The following is a 21,732-nucleotide window of genomic DNA, read 5'->3' as shown; positions in this document are numbered from 1 at the left end:
ATTCATACATGTATATTCTAAGAGTTAAACCTGCTCACTTTTCAGGCTGTAAGCTTTCAAATTAATATATACAATCAAAAAGTTTTATTTACTACTCCCCCCAAAAAAATCAATCAATAAATCAATCAACTAATCATGAATGAATGAATAAAACAAGGGTTGGGGAGGATGTGGAGAAATTAGAACCCTCATACACTGCTGGTAGGAATGCAAAATGGCATAACCAATGTGGGAAACAGTTTGGCAGTTCCTTTAAGGTGAAACATGGAGTTACCATACTGGCCCAGCAATTCCGTGCTTAGGCAGATACCCAAGAGAAATGAAAGCATACGTTCACATAGAAACTTACACACATGTCTATCGCAGCATTATATACAATAGCCACAAAGTGGAAACAACTCAAACGTCCATCAACTGGTGAACAGATAAACAAAATGTGGTCTATCCATACAACAGAGTATTACTGAGGGACAAAGTACTATTCCACGCTATAACATGGGTGACCCATGAAAACATCATGCTAGGTCAAAGAAACCAGACACAAAAGACCACATAGGGTGTGATCCCATCGATATGAAATGTCCGAAACAGGCAAATCTATAGAAACAGCAAGTAGATTAGTGGTTGCCAGGGACAAGGGGAAGGGCAATTGCAATTGACCCCTAATAGATACAGGGTTTTTTTCTGGGATGGAAATGTTCTGAAATTAGATAGTGGCTATGGTTGTACACAACAGTGAATGTACTAAAATCCACTAAATTGTACACTTAAAAAAGTGTACTCTTTGTTATGTGAATTACCTCTCAATTTTTGAAACGTTTGACAATACGATGTATTTTATTTAATTTCTGCTTATTGTCTTTCTTACCTTTCTACAATATGAGCTCCCTGAGGACAGGAGTTTTTGTTTTGTTCCTTTCTGTATCCCCAGAGGCTAGAACAGTCCCTGGCAGTCTGTAGGCTAATAATATTAGTTGAATTTTAAATTCTGTATATTTTAGCACAAAAGAAATGGGATGTTGAACTTCAGCAGTGTAGCATATCTAAATAGCACTGAGGGCCCCACTCTGCCCCTCAAACTCATTCTTCTTTCTCCTCGACAGTGTCCTTGGTTCCCACGAGTTGCTTTGCTCACATCTACTTCTGTTTTTTCACTTCCTTCCTCCAATTCGAATTGCACACTCCAGCCTAAGTCTCCTCCCCCGCCAGCAAAGCCCACCCTGCTCGTGGCAGAGCTGGTCCCCCTCTGTTGGGTACAAGCAGGTGCTGGATGAGCCTGCCACAGCGGCCATCACCCTGCAAGGCCACCAACTCTACTCTCTACACACTGGAGCTCCCTGACAGCAGTGACTGCGTCCAGTTCATTTCACCGCCCAGTCCCTACATCCCAGGAACTGCTCAGGACATGTCTGTTCACGGTGCCTCCACTCGCTGCAGATGCCCTGAGCAGTTAAGTATGCCATCTGGGTTGCATCAGGGGGTACCTGCTCACCTGCTGCACCAGTCTCTGCTATGCACGGAGCGCCGGAGCAGGACTCTGGGACAGAGATGCATGGGACTGAGTTCCCAACCCTGAGCAGCTCACAGCCAATGAGGGGGAAAAGGCACATACACCCGTAACTGTCATAAAGCACAGTACTGTTAGAGGCACGGTCAACGTGCTACGGAAACATGAAAGACGAGCAGTTAATTCTGCCTGGCAGAGAGGCAGGGAGACTGGGGGTGTGGAGGGGAAAGAGACAATAGCCAGGGCTGGCCTTTACAGGTGGCATCCCTAGGTACCAGAGGAAGATGGCATTTCCAGCAAAGGAAAGAGAAGACAGCGCACGGTCCAGCTGGTGAATGAGAAGTAGTCTGCAGTGGACTATGAGGGTTCACGGGGCCAGAGAAGGCTACAAAGGAAGGCTGAAGCTTCAGAGCCTTTGGAGCTACAGAGCGGAATATGGGCTTTGTCTAACAGGCAACAGGGCTCTCGGGAGGGCTTTTTAGCAAGGGAGTGACAAGAACAGAGGTTTCAGAGAAATCACTTCCAAGGAAGAGAGGACACACGGGCGCTGAAGTCAGAGAGACGAGTCAGAGTCCAGGGGATGGATGAGAAGGGTCTGACCAAGCAAGGACAGTGGGGACAGAGAGGAGGGGACAGAGGAAGGACTACACTGTGAGCCCCTTGAGGGGATGCTCCGCTTCTCTAAACCAGCGCTTCCGCGACACCCAGTGAGGGTCTTGCCCTCGCAGAGGTGCGGCCCTAACGGAAGTCCAGGAGGAGCAGCACTGACCCCGGTGTCCTCGTGTGCTCTTCACCACGACCGGGTAGCCCAGGGGCTCAGCCTCATCGATCATTTTGGAAAAGTCATCATGCCCACCTGCCAAGAAAAGGTAAACGTCAGTGAAGGTAAGGCTGATGGTCGGGAGCGGTCAGCCCCGCAGTGCCCCTTCTGTAGGATGTCTTTCAAGGCCTCGTGTTCCTGATTAAAGCGATTCGAACCCATTCCATCCGACAGACATGCATGGGGGACCTATACTATATGCAGGAGTAGAGACACAAGGAAACTGGAGCGCCTCAACTATTTCAGTGTGGCAAAGGCTGCACCTGCTTTAGTTCATGCGATCCTCCTAACAATCCCATAGGCAGGGCAGGTATCTTTCCCTTTCAAATGGCTGTGGCAGGGGGCACCTGGCGGTCTTAGTAGGTTAAGCAGCCAACTTCGGCTCAGGTCATGATCTCACGGTTCGTGGGTTTGAGCCCCGTGTCAGGCTCCGTGCTGACAGCTCAGAACATGGAGCCTGCCTCAGATTCTGTGTCTCCCTCTCTTTCTGCCCCTCCCCCGCACATGCTCCCTCTCTCTCTCTCTCTCTCTCTCTCTCTCTCTAAAATAAACATTAAAAAAAAAATGACTGTGGTAGGTAGAATTCTAAAATGGCCCTAAGATTCCCACACCCTGGTTTACACGCCCTGTATAATCCCCTCTCTTGGGTATGGGAGGGACCAGTGAATATGATGGGATATTCCTGTGACTAGGTTAATAGTCTACTTTGAGTTGATAAAGAGGGGGAGGATTTATGGTGGGCCTGACATAATCAGGTGAGTCCTTTAAGGAAAGGTGAAAAGTCAGAGAGACTCTCCTGCTGGCCTTGAAGGAGCACATTGTCCTTGGCCATTGTCAAGAAGGCCATGTGACAGGGACAGCAGTCAGCTTCTAAAAGCTGAGAATAGCCCTCAGCTGATAACCAGCAAGAAAGTAGTAGACACCTCTGTCCTACAACTGCAAGGAACTAAATGCCAACAACTAGTGAGCCTGGAAGACCCCAGACCCCAGATGAGACCACAGCCCAGCTGTCCCTTGATTCCAGTCTGGTGAGGCCTGAGCAAGAACCCAGCTATGCTGTGGCTTGACTTCTGACCTACAGAAACTGTGAGATAATAAATGGATGTCTCCCTCTCTCTCTCTCTCTCTTTTTTTTTTTTAGAGAGAGGCTGTGTGAGCAGGGGGCAGGGCAAAGGAAGACAGAGAATCTCAAGCAGGCTCCAAGCCCAGGGCAGAGCCCCACGTGAGGCCCAATCTCACAACCCTGAGATCATGACCTGAGCCAAAATCAAGAGTTGGGTGCTCAACTCACCAGCTGCTCCTAGACAGGTGTTATTTTAAGCTGCTAAGTTTTTAGTACTTTGCGGTACAACAATAGAAAGCCGATGCCCAGAGAAACTAAGCCTGGGGATTTGTCTCACCAGTTAAGGCATGACTCAAAAGCCTTAATTACCTCCACTATACGCTAATTCTTAATTTAAAAAATATGAATAATAATGTATATTAAAATCTTTCTAAATTGTTTCATAAGCGTCCTTGATTTTCTATACATTCGCCTCTCTGGGGGACAGCAGTCTGCCTGCCACAGGTGGTATTACAGTTCATCGATTTTTGCAAAGCAAAATACCCTGGCATACTAATAAGATCTGCCTTGTTTACAAAAGTGTTAATGATTAGAACAAAACCATGGTGAGGCCGTGTAGGTAATCAGGAACATCCTCACGAAGAGTACACTTTATTAGAAAGGAACTCCCGCAGACAGTCTCTCTCCTGCCCGCCGCTCCCTTGCAGTGTATTTAATAAACTTCTCTCTCCTTAAAAAAAAAAAAAAAAAATAGGGATATCCCAACTTCCTGACATCCCTTGACATATCTAACTCCTCTCTAGCTATGCTTTTTCCTTCCCTTATAAAACAGTGAAAGAGGGGTCCTTCTTATCCAAGGCCATCCCTGCACCTGTGCTTTAGACCCCTCTCCCTCTCACCTCCTCGGAGCTCTTGCGCTATTAAGTGTGCTCTCTCTGACGGGTCTTCAGCTTCCCCGTTCCTAGTTCTGTCGCCATTTTAAACATGCCCAGTTCTCTCCCACCTTCAACAAACAAAATCGCCATCCTTGCTCCTGTATCATCCCTTAACTACCATCAGCTACTGAGACGGGTTTTCATCTTCTCACTTCTCATTCATTCCCTCATCCTTGAACCTTGATGGGCTTTTCTCCCCATCACTTACCCAACACACCTGTCCTTTCAGAACCAAACAACACTCATCCTTTCTGGAATGTTCTTTCCACTGGCATCTGGCATCTCTGCCTTCCCTCCTCACCTCTCCAAATGCTCCTGCTTGGTCTCCTGTATGTGTTCCTCTTCCTTTACCCATTTTCTAAAGGGTTCCCTCTTGAACCCTCTCTTACTAAATTCTATTTTTTATTGTGGTAAAATATACATAAAATGTTAACCATTTTAAGTGTAGAGTTCAGCACTCTCTTCATTCTATACGTTCTCCCTGAAGCAATCTCATCCATTCTTGTGACTTCACTTAACCTAATGAAGGTTTCCAAATCCGCTTCCCTAAATTACACCTCTCTCAGGAGCTCCAGATCCATTTATCTCCTGCCTACTGAGTATTCTTACTTGCTCATACTATAGACGCCTCAAAAAGAATGTGTCCCAAACTGAAATCATCTCTGCCCGATAACCCCTCACCACCCCACCCCTGCCCCCCACCAACCTGTTTCTCCTCCCTGGTGTGTCTAGTTGCAGTGAATGTTTGCTTTCACATCTGGTTGCCCAAACCAGAAACCAGAGTCACTCTGGAGTCCTCTGTATATTCTTCACATCCAACCAGTCATCATGGCCTGTTATTTTGGTCTCTTTCATAATTTCTGAATCTGTTCACATATCTTCATTCTTACTATGGCTACCTTAGTTTAGATCATCACTGCTCATTTGGACGGATGGATGGACAGACAGATAGACAGACAGACTGATTTTTAAGCAGGCTTCACATCCAGTATGGAGCCCATTGTGGGGCTTGAACTCATGACCCTGGGCTCAAGATGTGAGCTGAGATCAAGTCAGACACTTAACCAACTGAGCCACCCAGGTGCCCCTCACTTTGACAGTTTAAAAACCCTACTGCCTCCTTGTCTCTACTCTGCCCTGTCTGATTCCTTCTTCACACTTTAGCCAAAGTATGAAGTACTGAAGTCTGATTGGGCCACCTCCTTGATTAACACCTTCTAGTAACTTCCTATTAGTCTTAGGATTCACCCTACTCCACTTCCCATGCCGTTTATTTTTTTTAATGTTTATTTATTTTTGAGAGAGAGACAGACAGACAGACAGATGGACAAAGTGTGAGCGGGAGAGGGGCAGAGAGAGAGGGAGACATAGAATCTGAAGCAGGCTCCAGGCTCTGGGCTGTCAGCACAGAGCCCAACGCGGGGCTTGAACTCACGGACCATGAGATCATGACCTGAGCCGAAGTCAGACACCTGACCGACTGAGCCACCCAGGCGCCCCCTACTCGTTCTAGTTTAAATCTCAATTCCATCACCTTTATGTTCTACATAATCTGTTATGTACCACCCATCCGTCATGTTCTCGTTTGCCTCCAGGCTGATCTATATTCTGTTCTCTGTGTAGGGAACCCCCTTGTCCCCAGTGCTTCAGCTGGATAACTTCAGCTTAGTTCAGACATTCTCTCTTTCAGCAAGCCTTGCTCGACATCTCCTAAACTGCATGCGGAGCCTTCCTGCGTGTCCCGTACCACCTTGCCCTGGCTCTTACCGTGGCACTTGTTACACTGCCCTGACCCGGCCAGTTTACTTGCCGTGCTCCACCTCTGGTGAACTGGGAACGCCTTCCGGGCAGGACTCTGTCTCACTTGCTGCTATAGCCCAGTACCTAGCATGGGGGTTGGCACATAGTGCGTACCAGATGCATGTAGGATGAGTGAATCACAGACAGAAAGAAGCGAAGGCATTTCAGACAGAGGGAGCGGCCATGTGAAAAACTCAAGATGTTGAACCACCTAAGAGGAACAGATTCACACTGAAAACCAAGATGCTGGAGCGCTTCTGGGCAAAAAAAAACAGAGATGCAGGTGATGTGGAAAGCTACGTTCCAATCCCAAGGACACTCACCATAGGAGAAGGTGTCCGGCATAGGAACCCCATGTCCAGCCAGCTCTTGGAAAGTCCAGAACTTGTTGACACAGTTTAAAATGCTCTGTGGGCGGTTGACCAGGCGGCAGCCCAGCTTCTCCAGGTGGCGCAGGACGGTGATGTCGCTGTCTGACTGCACTGAGGGTGTGGGCACCCGCACGAGCACCACGTCTGGGAAAGTGGTAAGTGCCTTCTGGTTCAGCTGAAGACCTGCAATCGAAGGGCCAGCGTGAGTTCTATGCTTGCCACGGTCTGGTCCCACCAGAAGAACTGGTTCTGACAGACTCAAGGCTCAACCCAGCAGGGAGACAGCCTTGAAAATGGCACTTGGATATCCTGTAGTAACAAGAAAGCTACAGTCAACCCCGCACTCCACACAAATGGGCAGAGCATGATCATGAGGAAACACAAAAGAATGAACGGGAAACAAAAAAAAAAGAAAGAAAGAAAAGAAAAGCAGCATATCAAGAATAATCCAAGTTAGAAGAATCCACAGGAGATTTACATAGTCCAGCATCTTCCTTCGATGGAGCACTAGTATTACTCAAAGTGTAGTGTCTTTCAAGGCTGGAGACGAAATAAAAAGGAAGCGGTGCAGCTCACTTAAGGAATCCTTACTAGTCTTTTATGACTTAACCTTGAAAAGTCTATCTGGAGGGGCACCTGGATGGCTCAGTCAGGGGAGCAGGTGACTCTTGATCTTGGGGTTGTGAGCTCCAGCCCCACACTGGGCATAGAGATTACTTAAAAAAAAAAAAAGATAAAAACATGTCTGGAATATTATATAACCATTTAAATGATTTTCATGAATGTAATAAATGCAAAAATGCCAATGTTAAGTGGAAAAAAACAGGACACAAAATTATAAATACAAGTTAGAAAAGACTAGAAGGAAATATACCAACATTTTAACAATGGGTAATGGGATTATAGGTAATTTCCTATTTTCTACTTATCTGTATTTTCCAAGATGTCTCCAAGTGCATATTCTCCTTATAACAACAAAACTCTTAAAAAAATATCAATCTGCTAAAAATCAATTCAATATTAAACAAAATCAGAATGCGTCTGAAGAGAGCTGGTCCACACAGCATAAGGGCACGGGCAAACCGGGAGTATCAGCTTGGAGTGAAGACTCAAGAGGATCAGCAGTTCAGTCTTCACGGATCCGCAGGGCTTTCATGCAGAAGACATAATTTGGTTTGTCTTCTCTAGCCCCAAGAGATAGAGCTATCCATGAGCATTATTTTGTCTGTCTGCTCGCTCCTGTATCCCCAGCCCTTAGAACAGTGCCTGGTGCATGATAGGCACTTGATGGTTGCTGAATTGTTGAGAGGCCCCAGGGAAATAGGTTTGGAACCACAGAGGCAGGAAATGGGATGGGTAGGGCAACGAGGAGTGAGTTCAGGGAATTACTTGGTCAGCCTTCGTGAACCTTAAAGGAGTCTCTACCAGGCTCTAAAGAAAATCTAAACACAGTGTTTAAATCTAAAATTTAAACAGTGTCAGAACCATCTTATAGGCTTTAACCCAAGTGCCTTCTATTTCATAAGTGACACGCTATACAACCACAGAATTCGGAGAACGCAAAAGATGCTCATGAAATCACTATTTCTCCACTGGGGGGGATGAAGAATCTCAATACAAAAACTCAGAGCAAAACAAAAGTAAACAAGCAAAGAAACCAAAACCACAAAACGACTACATGGATCTAACCTGCATAGTTTCCCCCGCGTTCTAGAAGATGTTTCATCAATGCAACAAAAGGGGGTCGGCGTAATCACGGAGATAAATTGTTTTTAGTACTTCTGCGGATAGCGTGAACCCGAGGAACTAGAACAGAATTCTCAGGGGTGATTTATAAAGAGCATTTAGGTTATCTTCCCTTTGCCGTCAGAAAACAGTATCATTTATACAGGCTTTTTCCTTTTGCCACTTACAGCCATTGGGGAAAATAACATAAAAGGAGAAGAAGAAAAAAAAAAAAGAGCAAACCCCGTATAGCATCCTCAAAACTGATAGAGGAAAGAAAGAAAAGTATTCATGTTGGTGAAAATGGAGAGTAAACACGCAGGGCAAAAGCAACAGCCTGAGATGACATCACACGAGGAGCTAATACGAGCAAAAATGCTTTGAAAACCATATAGTGCCATACACACGTGAGGCGCTGGCATCATCACTGCACATTCGATGAAGCCAGCGAGGACAACTTATGCAGCTTCGTGCCCGCTGGGGAGGAAAATGGCTTTGCAACAGAAAAGTGACCTAGAGAAACGAGAAGCAGCAGAACCGTCTGGCTTTTAAATCCCAACACGAGGCCACACATGAACAGTGAAGCTTCTAAATGGGAAGAAAAGAATTCAATCGTTTCTGGAAATATCAACCACACGTGGACGGAGACAGCGCGGCCTCAAGCAGAGTCACGTACACCTAGGAAATCTTACCAGAACTTCATCTCTCTTCCCCAAAGGTAAATCTTTGGGCCTGGCTCATTCCAACTGGAGCCTTCAATAAATGAAGAATGGAAGGGGGTTAAGTGTAGCCGAAAAGACTCTACCAAGCAGTTAGACAGGTGTGGTCTCTGGCCGTGCCTGCTTCCAGCTCTGTGCCGAGAGGGGTGGGACAGGTTAAGGAATTACATGTGCACACCCAGCTCCGCCTCCGCCCACGTCCACAGCTCCCACGATTCTTGCTGTGGGCATCTTCCCTTGTCCCGGTCATTCCTGTTCTCTTTGCCATCTAAACCTAAAGAAATCGTCGGTTCTAGAAGTAGTAGACAAGAGGCTGCTGCTGGCCCGTGGCTTCACTGTGAACGGCAGTTCCACACGGCCGTGGCCAAGAACAACCTGAGTTTAAGGCTGGCTCTTGGCAAACCTGCTGCTGAACTCTGAGACCTTGAACCACTCAGAAATGGCTTCCCCTCTCCCCATTCAAATATCTGCTCTCAGGAAAGGAACTGATACACTTAATACAGGATGCAGCCTAAATGTGTCACCTTTCCCAGAGTCCTTAACATTTTCACTGCAATCCAAAGGCCTCAGGCCAAGGGAATAAAGAGCTGATGCAGGACATCAGGGAGGGCAGGGCTCTGCTTGGCGGCCTGTAGATAGACGGAAAGCGCTCAGCAATGAGAGGCTCGTGCCCTCAAATAACAAATAACAAGGGATTTCATGTGACTAAGTGCCCCAGTGCTTTTGGGCATCACCTTGACTTGGGTGACAGGGCAGGAGGAAGGGAGCAGAGCTGTTTCTGGAATATTCAGACTCTCCCAGACTCCTACATTGGGCTTGAAATTTACTGTTCAGCCTCAAACCACTTTTTTTTTTTAACTATATCATTCTGTCCCCAAACAGGTCAGTAAGACAGTGAAAAAGATCAGACCCCAAACTAGTTAGTACAGTGGCCAACAGCCAATCTGATCTAAATCAACCATTTAAAGCCATAACAATGTTTTCTTCATATTACTTCTAAAAAGAATAATCTACTTTCATGGGTTATTATATTCTGATTTCCTTTTGAAGTCTGTTATTCACATTCAGAAATATTTAACTACATTAAAAACAGGATAGAAAAATGGGATAACTTTTTCCAAAGAACCAAGCCTGCTTTTTTCTAACTCACATATCAGGTTCAATTAAGTTAATCAAAACTAGACTTTTGCATTTATATGTACAACAGCAAAGACATGTACTTTGTAATACAGAGAAATCGGTTTAGAAAGAAGCAAATCATTCTTGGAAAGTAGAGCTCTAAATATTAAAAACCATTCTCAACCATTGATATCAATAGAGGGAAACAGAAGCACAGATAGTCAGAGGTGAGGCCACTCAGATCTGAATCTGGCTAGCATTTTTAGTGGGCATCTGTTGTATTTTAGGTACTTTGCTAAGAACTTTCACATATATTATCTCATTTAAAGGAAAAATTCCTTGGGGCGCCTGGCTGCCTCAGTTAGCAGAGTGTGTGGCTCTTGATCTCCGGGTTGTGAGTTTGAGACCCATACTAGATATAGAGATTACTTAAAAAAAATTAAAAATAAATAAATAAAGATTTCTTGTCATATGGATCCCTGCCTTAGATCTGACTTTATTTTTTTAAATTTTTTTAATGTTTATTTTTGAGAAAGAGACAGAGCGTGAGCAGGGGAGGGGCAGAGAGAGAGGGAGACACAGAACCTGAAGCAGGCTCCAGGCTCCGAGCTGTCAGCACAGAGCCCGACGTGGGCTCAAATCATGAACTGCGAGCTCATGACCCGAGCCGAAGTCTGACGCTTAAGCAACTGAGCCACGCAGGCGCCCAGATCTGACTTTAAAAGTCTCCACGTTGATTGATGCATAATGGGTTACCTCCCACCCCATGTGCACAGACGCACACATCCTTGATTTCATGAGAGAAAGCTTCAAAAGTAAACTGGTTTTAGGGGTGCCTGGGTGGCTCAGTCAGTTAAGCATCCGACTTCAGCTCAGGGCATAATCTTGTGGTCTGTGAGTTTAAGCCCTGCGTCAGGCTCTGTGCTGACAGCTCAGAGCCTGGAGGCTACTGCAGATTCTGTGTCTCCCTCTCTCTCTGCTTCTCCCCCACTCGCACTCTCTCTCTCAAAGATAAGTAAACATTTAAAAAAAAGGTAAACTGGTTTGTAGTGCACTAGAAAAAAACCTTCATGTACAAAGCAAGCAGCGGAGATAAGAAAATCACAGGACACTATAGGATGATGGCAAGCAAGGACCTCACTTACGGCAGCTTTCGGGACCCCTATATACACACATATATATACACACACATATATATATGTATATACATATACACACATATATACACACACACATATATATATGTATATACATATACATATATATTTTTTTAATGTTTATTTTTGAGAAAGAGCGGGGGAGGGGCAGAAAGAGAGGGAGGCAGGAGATTCCAAGCAGGCTCCGCACTGTCAGCATAAAGCCCAAAGTGGGGCTCAAATTCATGAACTTCAAGATCATGACCTGAGCCAAAATCAAGAGTCGGATACTTAACAGACTGAGCCACCCAGACTCAGGATTGTGTAACAGTGGCTGGTAGTGAAGCTCTGAAAGTTGTCAGAATGGCATCGACAGTAAAGTAAGTGGATGATCCACGGAGCGCTTCACATGATCTCATCGTGTTATAAGGAAGATGTGTCATTTGAAACATGACCTGGCCCCTCTCGATGATGTTCCAGGCTTTCCCTGTGTGTTTCTAGCCTCCACCCGCCCCCTCCCCCCATAAGGAAGTTATTTCTCAGAAGGAAGTTATTTTTATTTTTAAGGAGATGCTATCGCCACTCCTTCCCTTTTAAAGTTCTTTGTCACAAGGCCCAAAGAGGTCTTACCTCCACCTCATTAAAACCCACAGTCATTTAGTGGTTGCTTTTGTTCTCCACCAATTGCTATTTTCAGGTCATTTAATTCAGTTCAACCTTTAGTGAACTGTTGGGGTGAGTCAGACACACTATGAAGCAGGAATACCAAGCTGAGCCAGGGGATCTTTGCCTATGAGGGGCTTAGTCTCCTTAGGGACATACAGACACAACGTAAACATTCAGTCTGTCACTCAACACATCCATTCAGCAATTATCTATTTAGCAGCTACTCTGGGCTGAGTCCACTGTTAGTTTGGGTGTCCCCAGAAGCGCTCCCGAGACAAGTGCAAGAAGTTTATTATTAGGATGGTAATTTCAGGAAACACGGGTGCGAGAGGAGAGAAGGGAATGTGGCAAATAGAGGGTATATTATTAAGTGAGTGACCGCCTTGGCAACCAGGGCTTAATCCTGCTGCGTAACAGTAAGAAATAGTTTAGTGCACACGCCTCAGTTATCCCACGTGAGGGGTGACGGAGTTGGCAATCGATAATTTTTGTGCACCAACTCAGTCTTTGGTTGAAAGCTGCTCCAGGGAGCAGCTTATTAATTTCCTGGCCCTTCTGGCTTGCCTTGCACGTATGGGCCAAGTGGCCTCTTGGGATCGGAGAGAGCCCTCAGAGATTCTGGTGTTGATGGTTAGAAGTGGGGCCCCAGTGCCATCAAATGGGAGGGCAACAGGGACACTGGAGGGCCACTCACAGCTAAGGAACAGGCACCATCTTAAGGGCTGGGCACGGGGGTAGAGGGGTGTGGGTGAAACAGATGATATCCCTGGAATTTAAGAAGAAAGACAACACACAATTGTGGTTAATGCTGTCGATGCTCTGTACAGGGTATCTGGGTGTTAGGAAGAGTTATCAGTCTGGTTTGGGCAGTGGGTGGGGAGAGGAGGTGACTGATTATAACACAAGTGGTCGAACAGGTTTATATGTCAGGGCACATATAGTGACATATATATGTGAGAGAATCAAGGAAAGTTTCGGAAAGGAGATGTTGACTCATGGTGCCTTTGGGCTCATAAAAAATATGTGAAACTAATAAATGCACGTTCACCTCTCAGAAAGAAATCTATGGGCAAGGTCTGGCATCTTACAAGCACTGAGTTCAGGGATATCCCAGGGTGAATGTATTTGCAAAAGCACTGGGAGAAGTTAAGACAACTTGAGATGAAAGGCCATTATGATGAAGGAGATAAAGTGCTGGTCTCCAAGTCAGAGACGTGATTTAATTCCTTGTCATTTAGGGGCACCTGGGTGGCTCAGTAGGTTAAGTTAAGTGCCTAACTCTTAATTTCGGCTCAGGTCATGATCTTGGAGTTCGTGAGATCAAGCCCCGTGTTGGGCTCTGTGCTGACAGCGTGGAGCCTGCTTGCGATTCTCTCTCTCTCCCTCTGCCCCTCCCCACTTGTGCACAAGCATGCACGCATTCTCTCAAAATAAATATATAAAACTTAAAAAAAAATGCCTCGTTGTCATTCAACAACTTGGCAAGACACAAGTCTCTGTGGGTGTCGATTTCCTCATCCGTAAAATGGAAGGGTCCCAGGAAACCAACCTGCCCTCTCCCAAACCCTCCCCACCCCTACCTCACCGTAACGAGCCTCCTTGCAACCACGAAGACAAATCTCCTCAAGCCCTTTATCCCTTTCACATCAGTCACCCAAGACTCCAGTCTCCGAGGCCACCTCATCTCCCTAGACGCTAATCCCCACCTGGCTCTGACATTGTCTTTTCTACTCCCATCTTCCACCTCTTTCCACCTCGCGGTGTCCTCTGGGACTCAACGGGCAGCAAATCCCCCATCCTCAACCTTTATAGTGAGTGTTCCCTTCACCCTCTTTTCCTGAGTGTGGCTCACCCCCGACTCTCCCCAGTTAACCCGCTTCCCTAACGGTCCTTCCCAGTTGTGGTTGTGCTCTCTTCCTGGCACCTGGGATTCCCGAACCTGCCAGTGGGAGAGATGCGCTCCTTGTTGTGGCTTCCAGACCTTCCTCCTCTCTCTCCCCTAAAACTCCCAGCTCAGCTCTCATCAGACTGCACAGCACTCCACTTGTACAGGCCATCTAGGGATCCCAGTCACCCACCTCTGTCTCTGAAGCTTTAGCTCCTGACTCATTGACCCCTCAACACTGCCACAGCTAATGCTGATTTCAGTACCCTTGTGCAGAATTCTTCCGATGCCCATGCCTCTGTTTCCTGACCTCATTTCCTCCAAGGATAGAAGTCCTTGGCTGAAGTCCACCACCCCAACTCAGTCACCACTCCGGGTTACATTCTAGACTTGATGCAATCATCATAATTCCAGTCTCCAAACACCGTCTCCTATCTTTCCAGCTTACTTTCTCTAGTACCCCCAACTCCAGCCAAACTTTGACCCCACTTTGACCCTAGGAACTACCATGTGTAGATCCCTGTTTTTTACTGCCCCTCGCTTCAGACCCTCACTTCCTGCCTTAACCTATTTAAATTTCATAGGAAAGCACCGTAGCATGCATCTTCAAATCTACGGTACATCCTCAGATCTTGCACCTAGTTTTTGCCTGGCTGAACCACATCCCTGGTTAGACCAATCCAACTCTGCCTACTTCGTGTTCCCTCCTGTGCAGTGGAACATGAAGAAAAAAATACAAAAACCTGCCGACTGGTCTCAAGGGCATTCTTACTGCTGCCTGGCAAGCACCCTATTTCCCTGGTCCATTCACTCTCCCTGACCCTAAAGAATGATTTCACTTTCTCTTCTTGCTACTTTCTCCCTCCTTATTTCAATGAGAGAAACTGAAGCAATCAGAAAGGAACTTCCCTATAAGCTCCCACAAGCACATCTATCCATCTACTGGCACCTGGGCCATGTAGGTTATCTTCCCTCTTACAATGGCTGAAGCATCCTTGCTCCTAGCTTAGGCCAATTCCTTGAAATATGTAACAGATCCCAATCCCTCCTTCTCACTTATAAAGCACTGCTCCAGCAATCCACCTCCCCTGCATCACCAATTTCTCTCTCTCTACTGGATCATTCACACCAGCATATAACACACTGCTTTTTCTGTCTTAAGGAAAGACTCTCAAACCCATCTCCCCTTTGAGCAAGGTCTTAGCCAGCTAGGCTATTACAACAAAATACCACAGACTGGGGGGCTTAACCAACAGACATATATTTCTCACAGTTCTGGAGACTGGAAATCTGACATCAGGGTGCCAGCACGACTGGGTTCTGGTGAGGGCCCTGTTCCTAGCTTGCAGATAGCTGCCTTCTTGCTGTATCATCAGAAGGCAGAGAGAGAGAGAGAGAGAGAGAGAGAGAGGGAGAGAGAAAATTCAGGGGAGAAACAGTTCAGTTCATAGCAGGCTACTAATTCATTTTTCACCTTCCCTTTATAACAAAACTCCTAAGACAGTGCGTATATTCATTGTTTTCCATTATTTCATGAAGCTTCTCTTATCAGAGACACTAATGCTAACTCCATGTTGCTAAATCCAATGGTCCATTCTCACTGCTCATCTAACCTGATCTATCAGCAAAATCTGACACAGTCTGATCACGTCTTCCTTCTTTAAATACTTTCCCCACTCTGCTTCCAGGACATTCCTCTCTCCTGGATTTCTTCATCCCTTATACTTAGGTTCCCTTCCTGGCTGCTCCTCATCTCCCCAACCACTAACTGGAGTGCCCCAGAGCCCAGTCCTTGGACCTCTTCTCTTTTCTATGAAGTCACTCCCTTGATAGGTATGTGGAGATGCTTCTACTTTTGATATCTTCGGGCCAGGGCTTTCCCCTTTATCCCAACTGATATAACAGACTGCCTACTTGACATTTTCACTTGGATGTCTAATGGGCATCTCAGTCTCAGTCCTGATCCTCACCCCCTGCTCAAACCTACTCCTACATCCTTTCCAGGTGGGTAAATGGCAAACTTTATTCTTCTAGCTGCTCAGGACAGACACATTGGAGTCCTCCTTGACTCGTCTTTCCTGAACATCCAACATCTGATCCAGTAGGCAAATCCTGACAACTCTGTCTTCAAAATCTACCCCAAATCCAGTTACTTTGCACCTCCTCCCCCGAAATCATTCTAGTCCAACGATCGTCATCTCTCACCCGAATTGTAGCAATGACCTCAGCAATCTCCCTGCTTCTGCCCTTGGTACCATCAGTCTGTTCTCAACACTGTGACCAGAGTGACCCCGTGACCATAAGGCAGGTCATGTCACCCCTCTGCTCAAAACCCTTCAATGGATTCCCAGTTCATCCAGAGTAAAATACAAAGTCCTTCTATGGCCCACAAGGCCCGATATATTGGCTCTTCTCCCCTCACTCGCCACTTCTCTGACCTCCTCTCAGGGCCTGCTCCTTGGCTCACTCTGCTCTGGCCATACTAATTGCTTTGCTACTCCCTCTTGCCTAAACTACTCTAATCTCAGATATCTAAATGGCTTGTTTCCTCACCTCCTTCAAGTCTTTAGCTGAACATCATCTCCTAGGTGAGGAACACCCTTCCACCCTATCCAAAATTGCATCTCCTCTCCTGCCTCCAGAAACATGCCATCCCCTTTCCCTGCTTTTTTCTTCTTAGCCCTTTTCACCAACATACTATATATTTTACTTATCTTGTTTGTATCCTATCTCTCCCATCTAGACTCTAATTTCCTGGAAGGGCAGGGATTTCTTCCTGTTTTGTTCTGGTACCTAGAATGATATCTTACACATAGTAGGTAGTCAACAGGTATTTGTTGACCAAAAGAATGAACGAAATCCTAACAATGAGGATGGAGACTGTTCTTACTCTCCATCACATCTCCAGTACCTAGCACAGTGCCTGGCACAGATTGGGCAGGCAACAGTTGTGAATGGGAAGGACTGTTGTGAAGACGAAGGCACATAAAAGATATGAAAGCATTAATAACAGAGTTACAGAAATAGTTATTCCATTATTCCTGTTGGTTCCTCAATGCAAAGTAACTAATTTAAATTTATCACTTTCTCATGGTGGGGGGGTCTTCTTGAATTACTTTTATTTTTTTAATGTATGTTTATTTTTGAGAGAGAGAGAGCGCGCGCAAGTGCGTGAGGGGGGAGGGGCGGGGGGGGGGGACAGAGAATATGAAGCAGGTTCATACTGTCAGTGTAAAGCCCAGTGTGGGGCTTGAACCCATGAACTGTGAGGTCATGACCTGTGCCAAAGTCAGACACTCAACCAACTAGGCCACCCGGGCATCGCTTGAGTTATTTTTAAGAGTGAAGGATCAAATGGGACTAGATTAAACATTTCAGATCATGTTGTAGTTATGTGTTAAAACAATATAAACCCATAATAAGGTAACGTGTCTCAGGAAAGTGGGTAAGGTTGGCGTACCTAACCACTGGAGAAGAGGGTGGAATGGGGTGAGGCTGGCACTGACATACCTGGATGTCACTGGACTCCCTGCTAATAAGGGGAGTGACAAGGACGTGTGGAGGGATGGGGATTACGTGGACCTCTCTGACGATGGCTCTACCCCTTCCACCAGGCAATCCTAACAAATTTGGAGGAAGTGTTATGGTAACAGCAATAGGTGGTTCAGAACTCTGTAAGTAAGGCTTTGAGATCTACTAAGGACCCCAATGTATTGGTTCTAGAATTCTTTCCAACACAGTTCATGAGGTATCCCTAAAAACTACCGTTAGAATCATAAAGTACACATCCAGTCCATCCTCAGTCCTTGAGGTTGGCCCACGGATATAAATGCAGACCCACGCGGTAAGGCGTATCCATTCAGTGCTCACGTCGGTTTAGAAACAGTATATGGCAGATGCTTCCATCCACTCTCAGACTTTTCCACTAGTCCCGTATGGTAGCTTATTCAGATTACAGAGTGTCAGGCCCAGGCTTTGGGCAGAGAGCGAGGTCAAAGATCAACCTCTATGCACAGGTTAGTATGTACCCTTGCCTGCTAGGGCCTCCTTGCACAGCAATGGGAGACCATCCCTTCTCTGTGAGGCCTCTGCCATCTTCTGGAAGGCTGCGACACGACCATTTCATCAAATTCAGTTCGGATTCCTCCCACTCGAGCACTTACATCTAACTCAGCTGATTACAACAAAGAACCAAAGAAAAATATCCCAGAACACCTTAATTTAAAGAACCTGACCTAGAAATTGCCATATGGCCACCAAGGTTTCAGCTCTGAAAGGAAGACAAGGAATGCTGAGTCATTCTGCTCCTAAGAGACAAACTGCCACACACCCTCATTTCCAGGTCAGGTGCATCTTTTTGGTCTCGATGTCTATCCCTGAGTTTGTGACTATACTTGTTTTTTGAGACAATAAACTGCCATTGTAAAGACCTGTGGGTGATCAAAGAACTTAATTTACACTGGTGGCTCTGTCCTCATAGAATGGCTCATCACAAAAACATTTACATGGCCAAAAATGATCTCCCGAACAGAACCTAATTACAGTAAAAGTCTCATACGCTTCAAATTAGCTTCTCATGCCCTTCACTCAATCACCCAAACATTAACTGGAGGCCTACTATGTATGGAGACCGGCTTCGGAACATACATTTGAGGGATCCCCAGTCGTTTCGGGAGACAAAGAGAAGACAAACTTCGTAAATAGATAAATTACAATAAAATATGATGGATGCTATTTTAGAAAGATACACAATGTTACTTGGCAGCAAATGGGAAAGAGATTGCCTGAGGGGAGGGGAGGGGAGGAAGTTCAAGAAAGACTGTACAGAGGTGAATCATGGGAGCTGAGGATGGAGGAGGAATAAATTTGCCACATGAGGGGCTCCTGGGTGGCTCTGTCCGTTAAGGATCTGACTCTTGATGTCGGCTCAGATCATGATCTCATGGTTTTTGAGATCGAGCCCCATGCTGGGCTCCATGCTGAGCATGGAGCCTGCTCAGGATTCTTTCTCCCTTTCATCCAGCCCCTCCCTCACTCACATGTATTCTCTCTCTCAAAATAAATAAATAAACTTAAAAAAAAAAAGAAAGAAAGAAAGTTTGCCATGTGAGGGGAACTGCACCAGATGGGCACCTTGGGCCAAGGGAATCGAGTGCACGGGGCACGGGGAAGTCAGTGCAGGTGATGCATGGGGCAGAGTGGAAGAGAGGAAACAAATTTGCTGAGACTGGAATTCCTGAGCGCTGGTCCTCACTGCCAGCCAGTACTGTGTGCCAGACACCCTAGTGACGTTTTTGAGAGTTAATTTGCAGAAAGAACCTCAACAGCTGCCTGGCACACAACAAACACTACACATATTTTGCTTTGACTCTTACTATGTGCATTTTGGTGACACATGCACCACCACCTTAGCCTGTGGTTAGGAACAATTAAGAAATATTTGTTGAATGAATGAAGAACTTGTGGTTTCTAAGAAGGAACAGAGATGCTACATCCCACGGAAAGGTGAAGGGAAAGTGTTTTCTACAGGATTGCTTCAGTCACCTGAAGGTCATTCCACTCTTCCCAGTGGCCATTCCCACTCACCCCATCCAAAGGTAGGCTGGGGCAGCTAGATCACTGGTTAAAAATACTCATCACAGGGGCACCTGGGCGGCTCAGTCAATTAAGCATCCGACTTTGGCTCTGGTCATGACCTCATGGTTCATGGGTTCGAGCCCTGCATCGGGCTCAGAGCTGACAGCCGGAGCCCAGAGCCTGCTTTGAATTTTGTGTCTCTCCCTCTTTCTCTGTCCCTCCCCCGCTTGTGCACACTCTCTTTCTCTCTCTCTCTCTCAAAAATAAATAAACACTAAAAAAAATACTCATCACAAAACTTTGCATTTGCATGGCATCTTCAGCTTACTTGTATTATCTTGTTTAAAATAACTGCCATCTTTAAATCCTAAACTTTTCATCTCTTGTCTGAATATAACCTGAAATTCTGTCTCTGGATCTAAGGTCCCACTAGCCTCCACAGGGGGAAGCTCAGGAAAGAACTGAAGTAATTGGCTGAGGTCCTGCCCATACTGACTCCTGCATCAACCCCTACACTAATCTGAAGAAGGAATGAAGGAAGCAATGGTATGAATGAAGACTTTGTAAAGGTGGTTCATTAAACTCCTAAACTTTAAAATCACTTTGAAAAGTCACGCTCTAGCCTCAATGTAATTTAATTCAGTTCAATTCCACATCCACAGGAAAAGGTACTACAGGCTGTGGATGCCCCAGCACAGACTTATTCCGTATCCACAGCTGGAAATCAGACCAGGTCTTTAACTGTCGCTACTGCTGACCAGCTGGGTGGCACTGAGTATCTTTGAGCGTGTGGTTCTTCATTTGTAAAATGAAAGGGTCGGGATGGACAATCCCAAAGGCTTTCCCAGCTCTCACTCAATAATTTTCAAATGGGAAATTGCATTAATATCAGTAACTATTTCTGTATTTCAAAGCCAGTAAGTTCTAGAGTTCATTTCAGAAGAATACTTGGCTCAGCCAATCACCAAGTCTTTTCTATAGTTTGACTGCAGAAGAAACTGGGAAATAGAGTGCATATCTTTATTCACTCAAAAATATATATTGAGTGCCTATTATTGTAAGACACTATTCCAGTCATCGCTACAGCACTGAACAAGCAAGCGAGATCACCCTTCACACCCTTCCTTTGGACGGAGGAAATAGTTATCTGATAGGTTTGTTTTATATTATATAAATTGTGTGTGGCTATCTCTGAATTAGCAAAAGATTAAAACTGCTTCAAAAAATACCTGTTTTCAGTTTCTCCTTTAACTAGGCAAATAACTATATTTTCTTCTACTGTAAGAAGAAGTAACTCCTAGTTTGTGAATAGATTGAGCTACAGTCACAAATAAATTCCTATAAACTTTTAAGACACTGAACAGAAGTGTTTAAATGCTTTCTGCAGCACCGAGAATTTAATTTTCTCTTTTTCTGGGATGAATTCTTTAAAATGTTTTAAAAAAATTTTTAGTAATCTCTACGCCCAACATAGGGCTCAAATTCACAACTCCAAGATCAAGAGCCACATACTCTACCAACTGAGCTAGGCAGGCACCCCTAAAAGGGGATTTTAGATACAAAACAGCACTTCCCTACTCTTTCACAGAATGTGTGATGGGTTTACAACAGGAATATGATGTGGAATTTCAATGACTATATCTCAAAAATGGCATCTTTACAAGCTGCAAAATAAAGAAATAAAATGAAGAGCAAACAAACTGACCTTGGGGGTAGAAAAATGTATACTAGATCTAGATCAGGAAAATATAACAGATTGTTCCATTTAAGAATTTTAGAGCTGCAAGAACCACTTAGTTTTTATAAACAAGAAACCTGAGATTCAAAGACATAAAGGGACCTGGCCAAGGTAAAGCCAAGATACTTGTTAGTAGCAAAGCTGTGGTAAGAATTCAGCTTTGCAGAACCCTTATTCAGGAATCTTACTCTACGTTGACTGTTAAGCGTTTTAACAAATCGGGAATAGAGAGACAGTACCCCTTATAGATGACACATTGCTTTAGATTAATGTGTGACACCTAATGTTTATAGTATATTTCTCCAGCAGGCTATATAATCTGATATTACTTATGAAGGGTTTAGATAAATTTATGGATGAAGCATCTAGAACAGATCCATTCTACACAGGTCACATTCAAAATGCCTGTAAGTATCCTGTTCAGAATTTGGAATCCCTTTCCTCTGCTAAAGAAGAGTAACGAATCATGAGCTTATTTAACCAGGTATGATTGAAATATTATGAATGGTGTCCCAAAAAGCACCCTGAACTGGGCCCCAATTCCCTTCGCCCCCAGCCCTACATCTGATCCCCCTGAAGTAGCTGGATTACTTCCAGAGTGGAGGCTGGAGCGACTCAAACTGCAAACCAGAGGGAGGTTCCTAAGCCACGGATTCCTGTCACAGACTGCT

The 21,732-nt window shown here is 45.3% G+C and overlaps 1 protein-coding gene across 1 annotated transcript in view; it reads right to left on the bottom strand.

Annotated features, from left to right (window-relative positions):
- The window catches only part of RIMKLA (ribosomal modification protein rimK like family member A), a 32,976-nt gene that overhangs the window by 10,347 nt on the left and 897 nt on the right, over positions 1-21,732 (bottom strand). The window contains exons 2-3 of the mRNA XM_042950257.1: positions 6,449-6,679; positions 2,277-2,363 (exon numbers count right to left, since the gene is read on the bottom strand). Coding sequence (XP_042806191.1) covers positions 2,277-2,363; positions 6,449-6,679 — 318 coding nt within the window. The remainder of the gene's footprint in view (positions 1-2,276; positions 2,364-6,448; positions 6,680-21,732) is intronic.

This window comes from Panthera leo, chromosome C1, assembly GCF_018350215.1.
Source record: "Panthera leo isolate Ple1 chromosome C1, P.leo_Ple1_pat1.1, whole genome shotgun sequence".
In the NCBI taxonomy this organism is placed as follows: domain Eukaryota; kingdom Metazoa; phylum Chordata; class Mammalia; order Carnivora; family Felidae; genus Panthera; species Panthera leo.
This window is presented reverse-complemented; position numbering and strand designations above follow the sequence as displayed.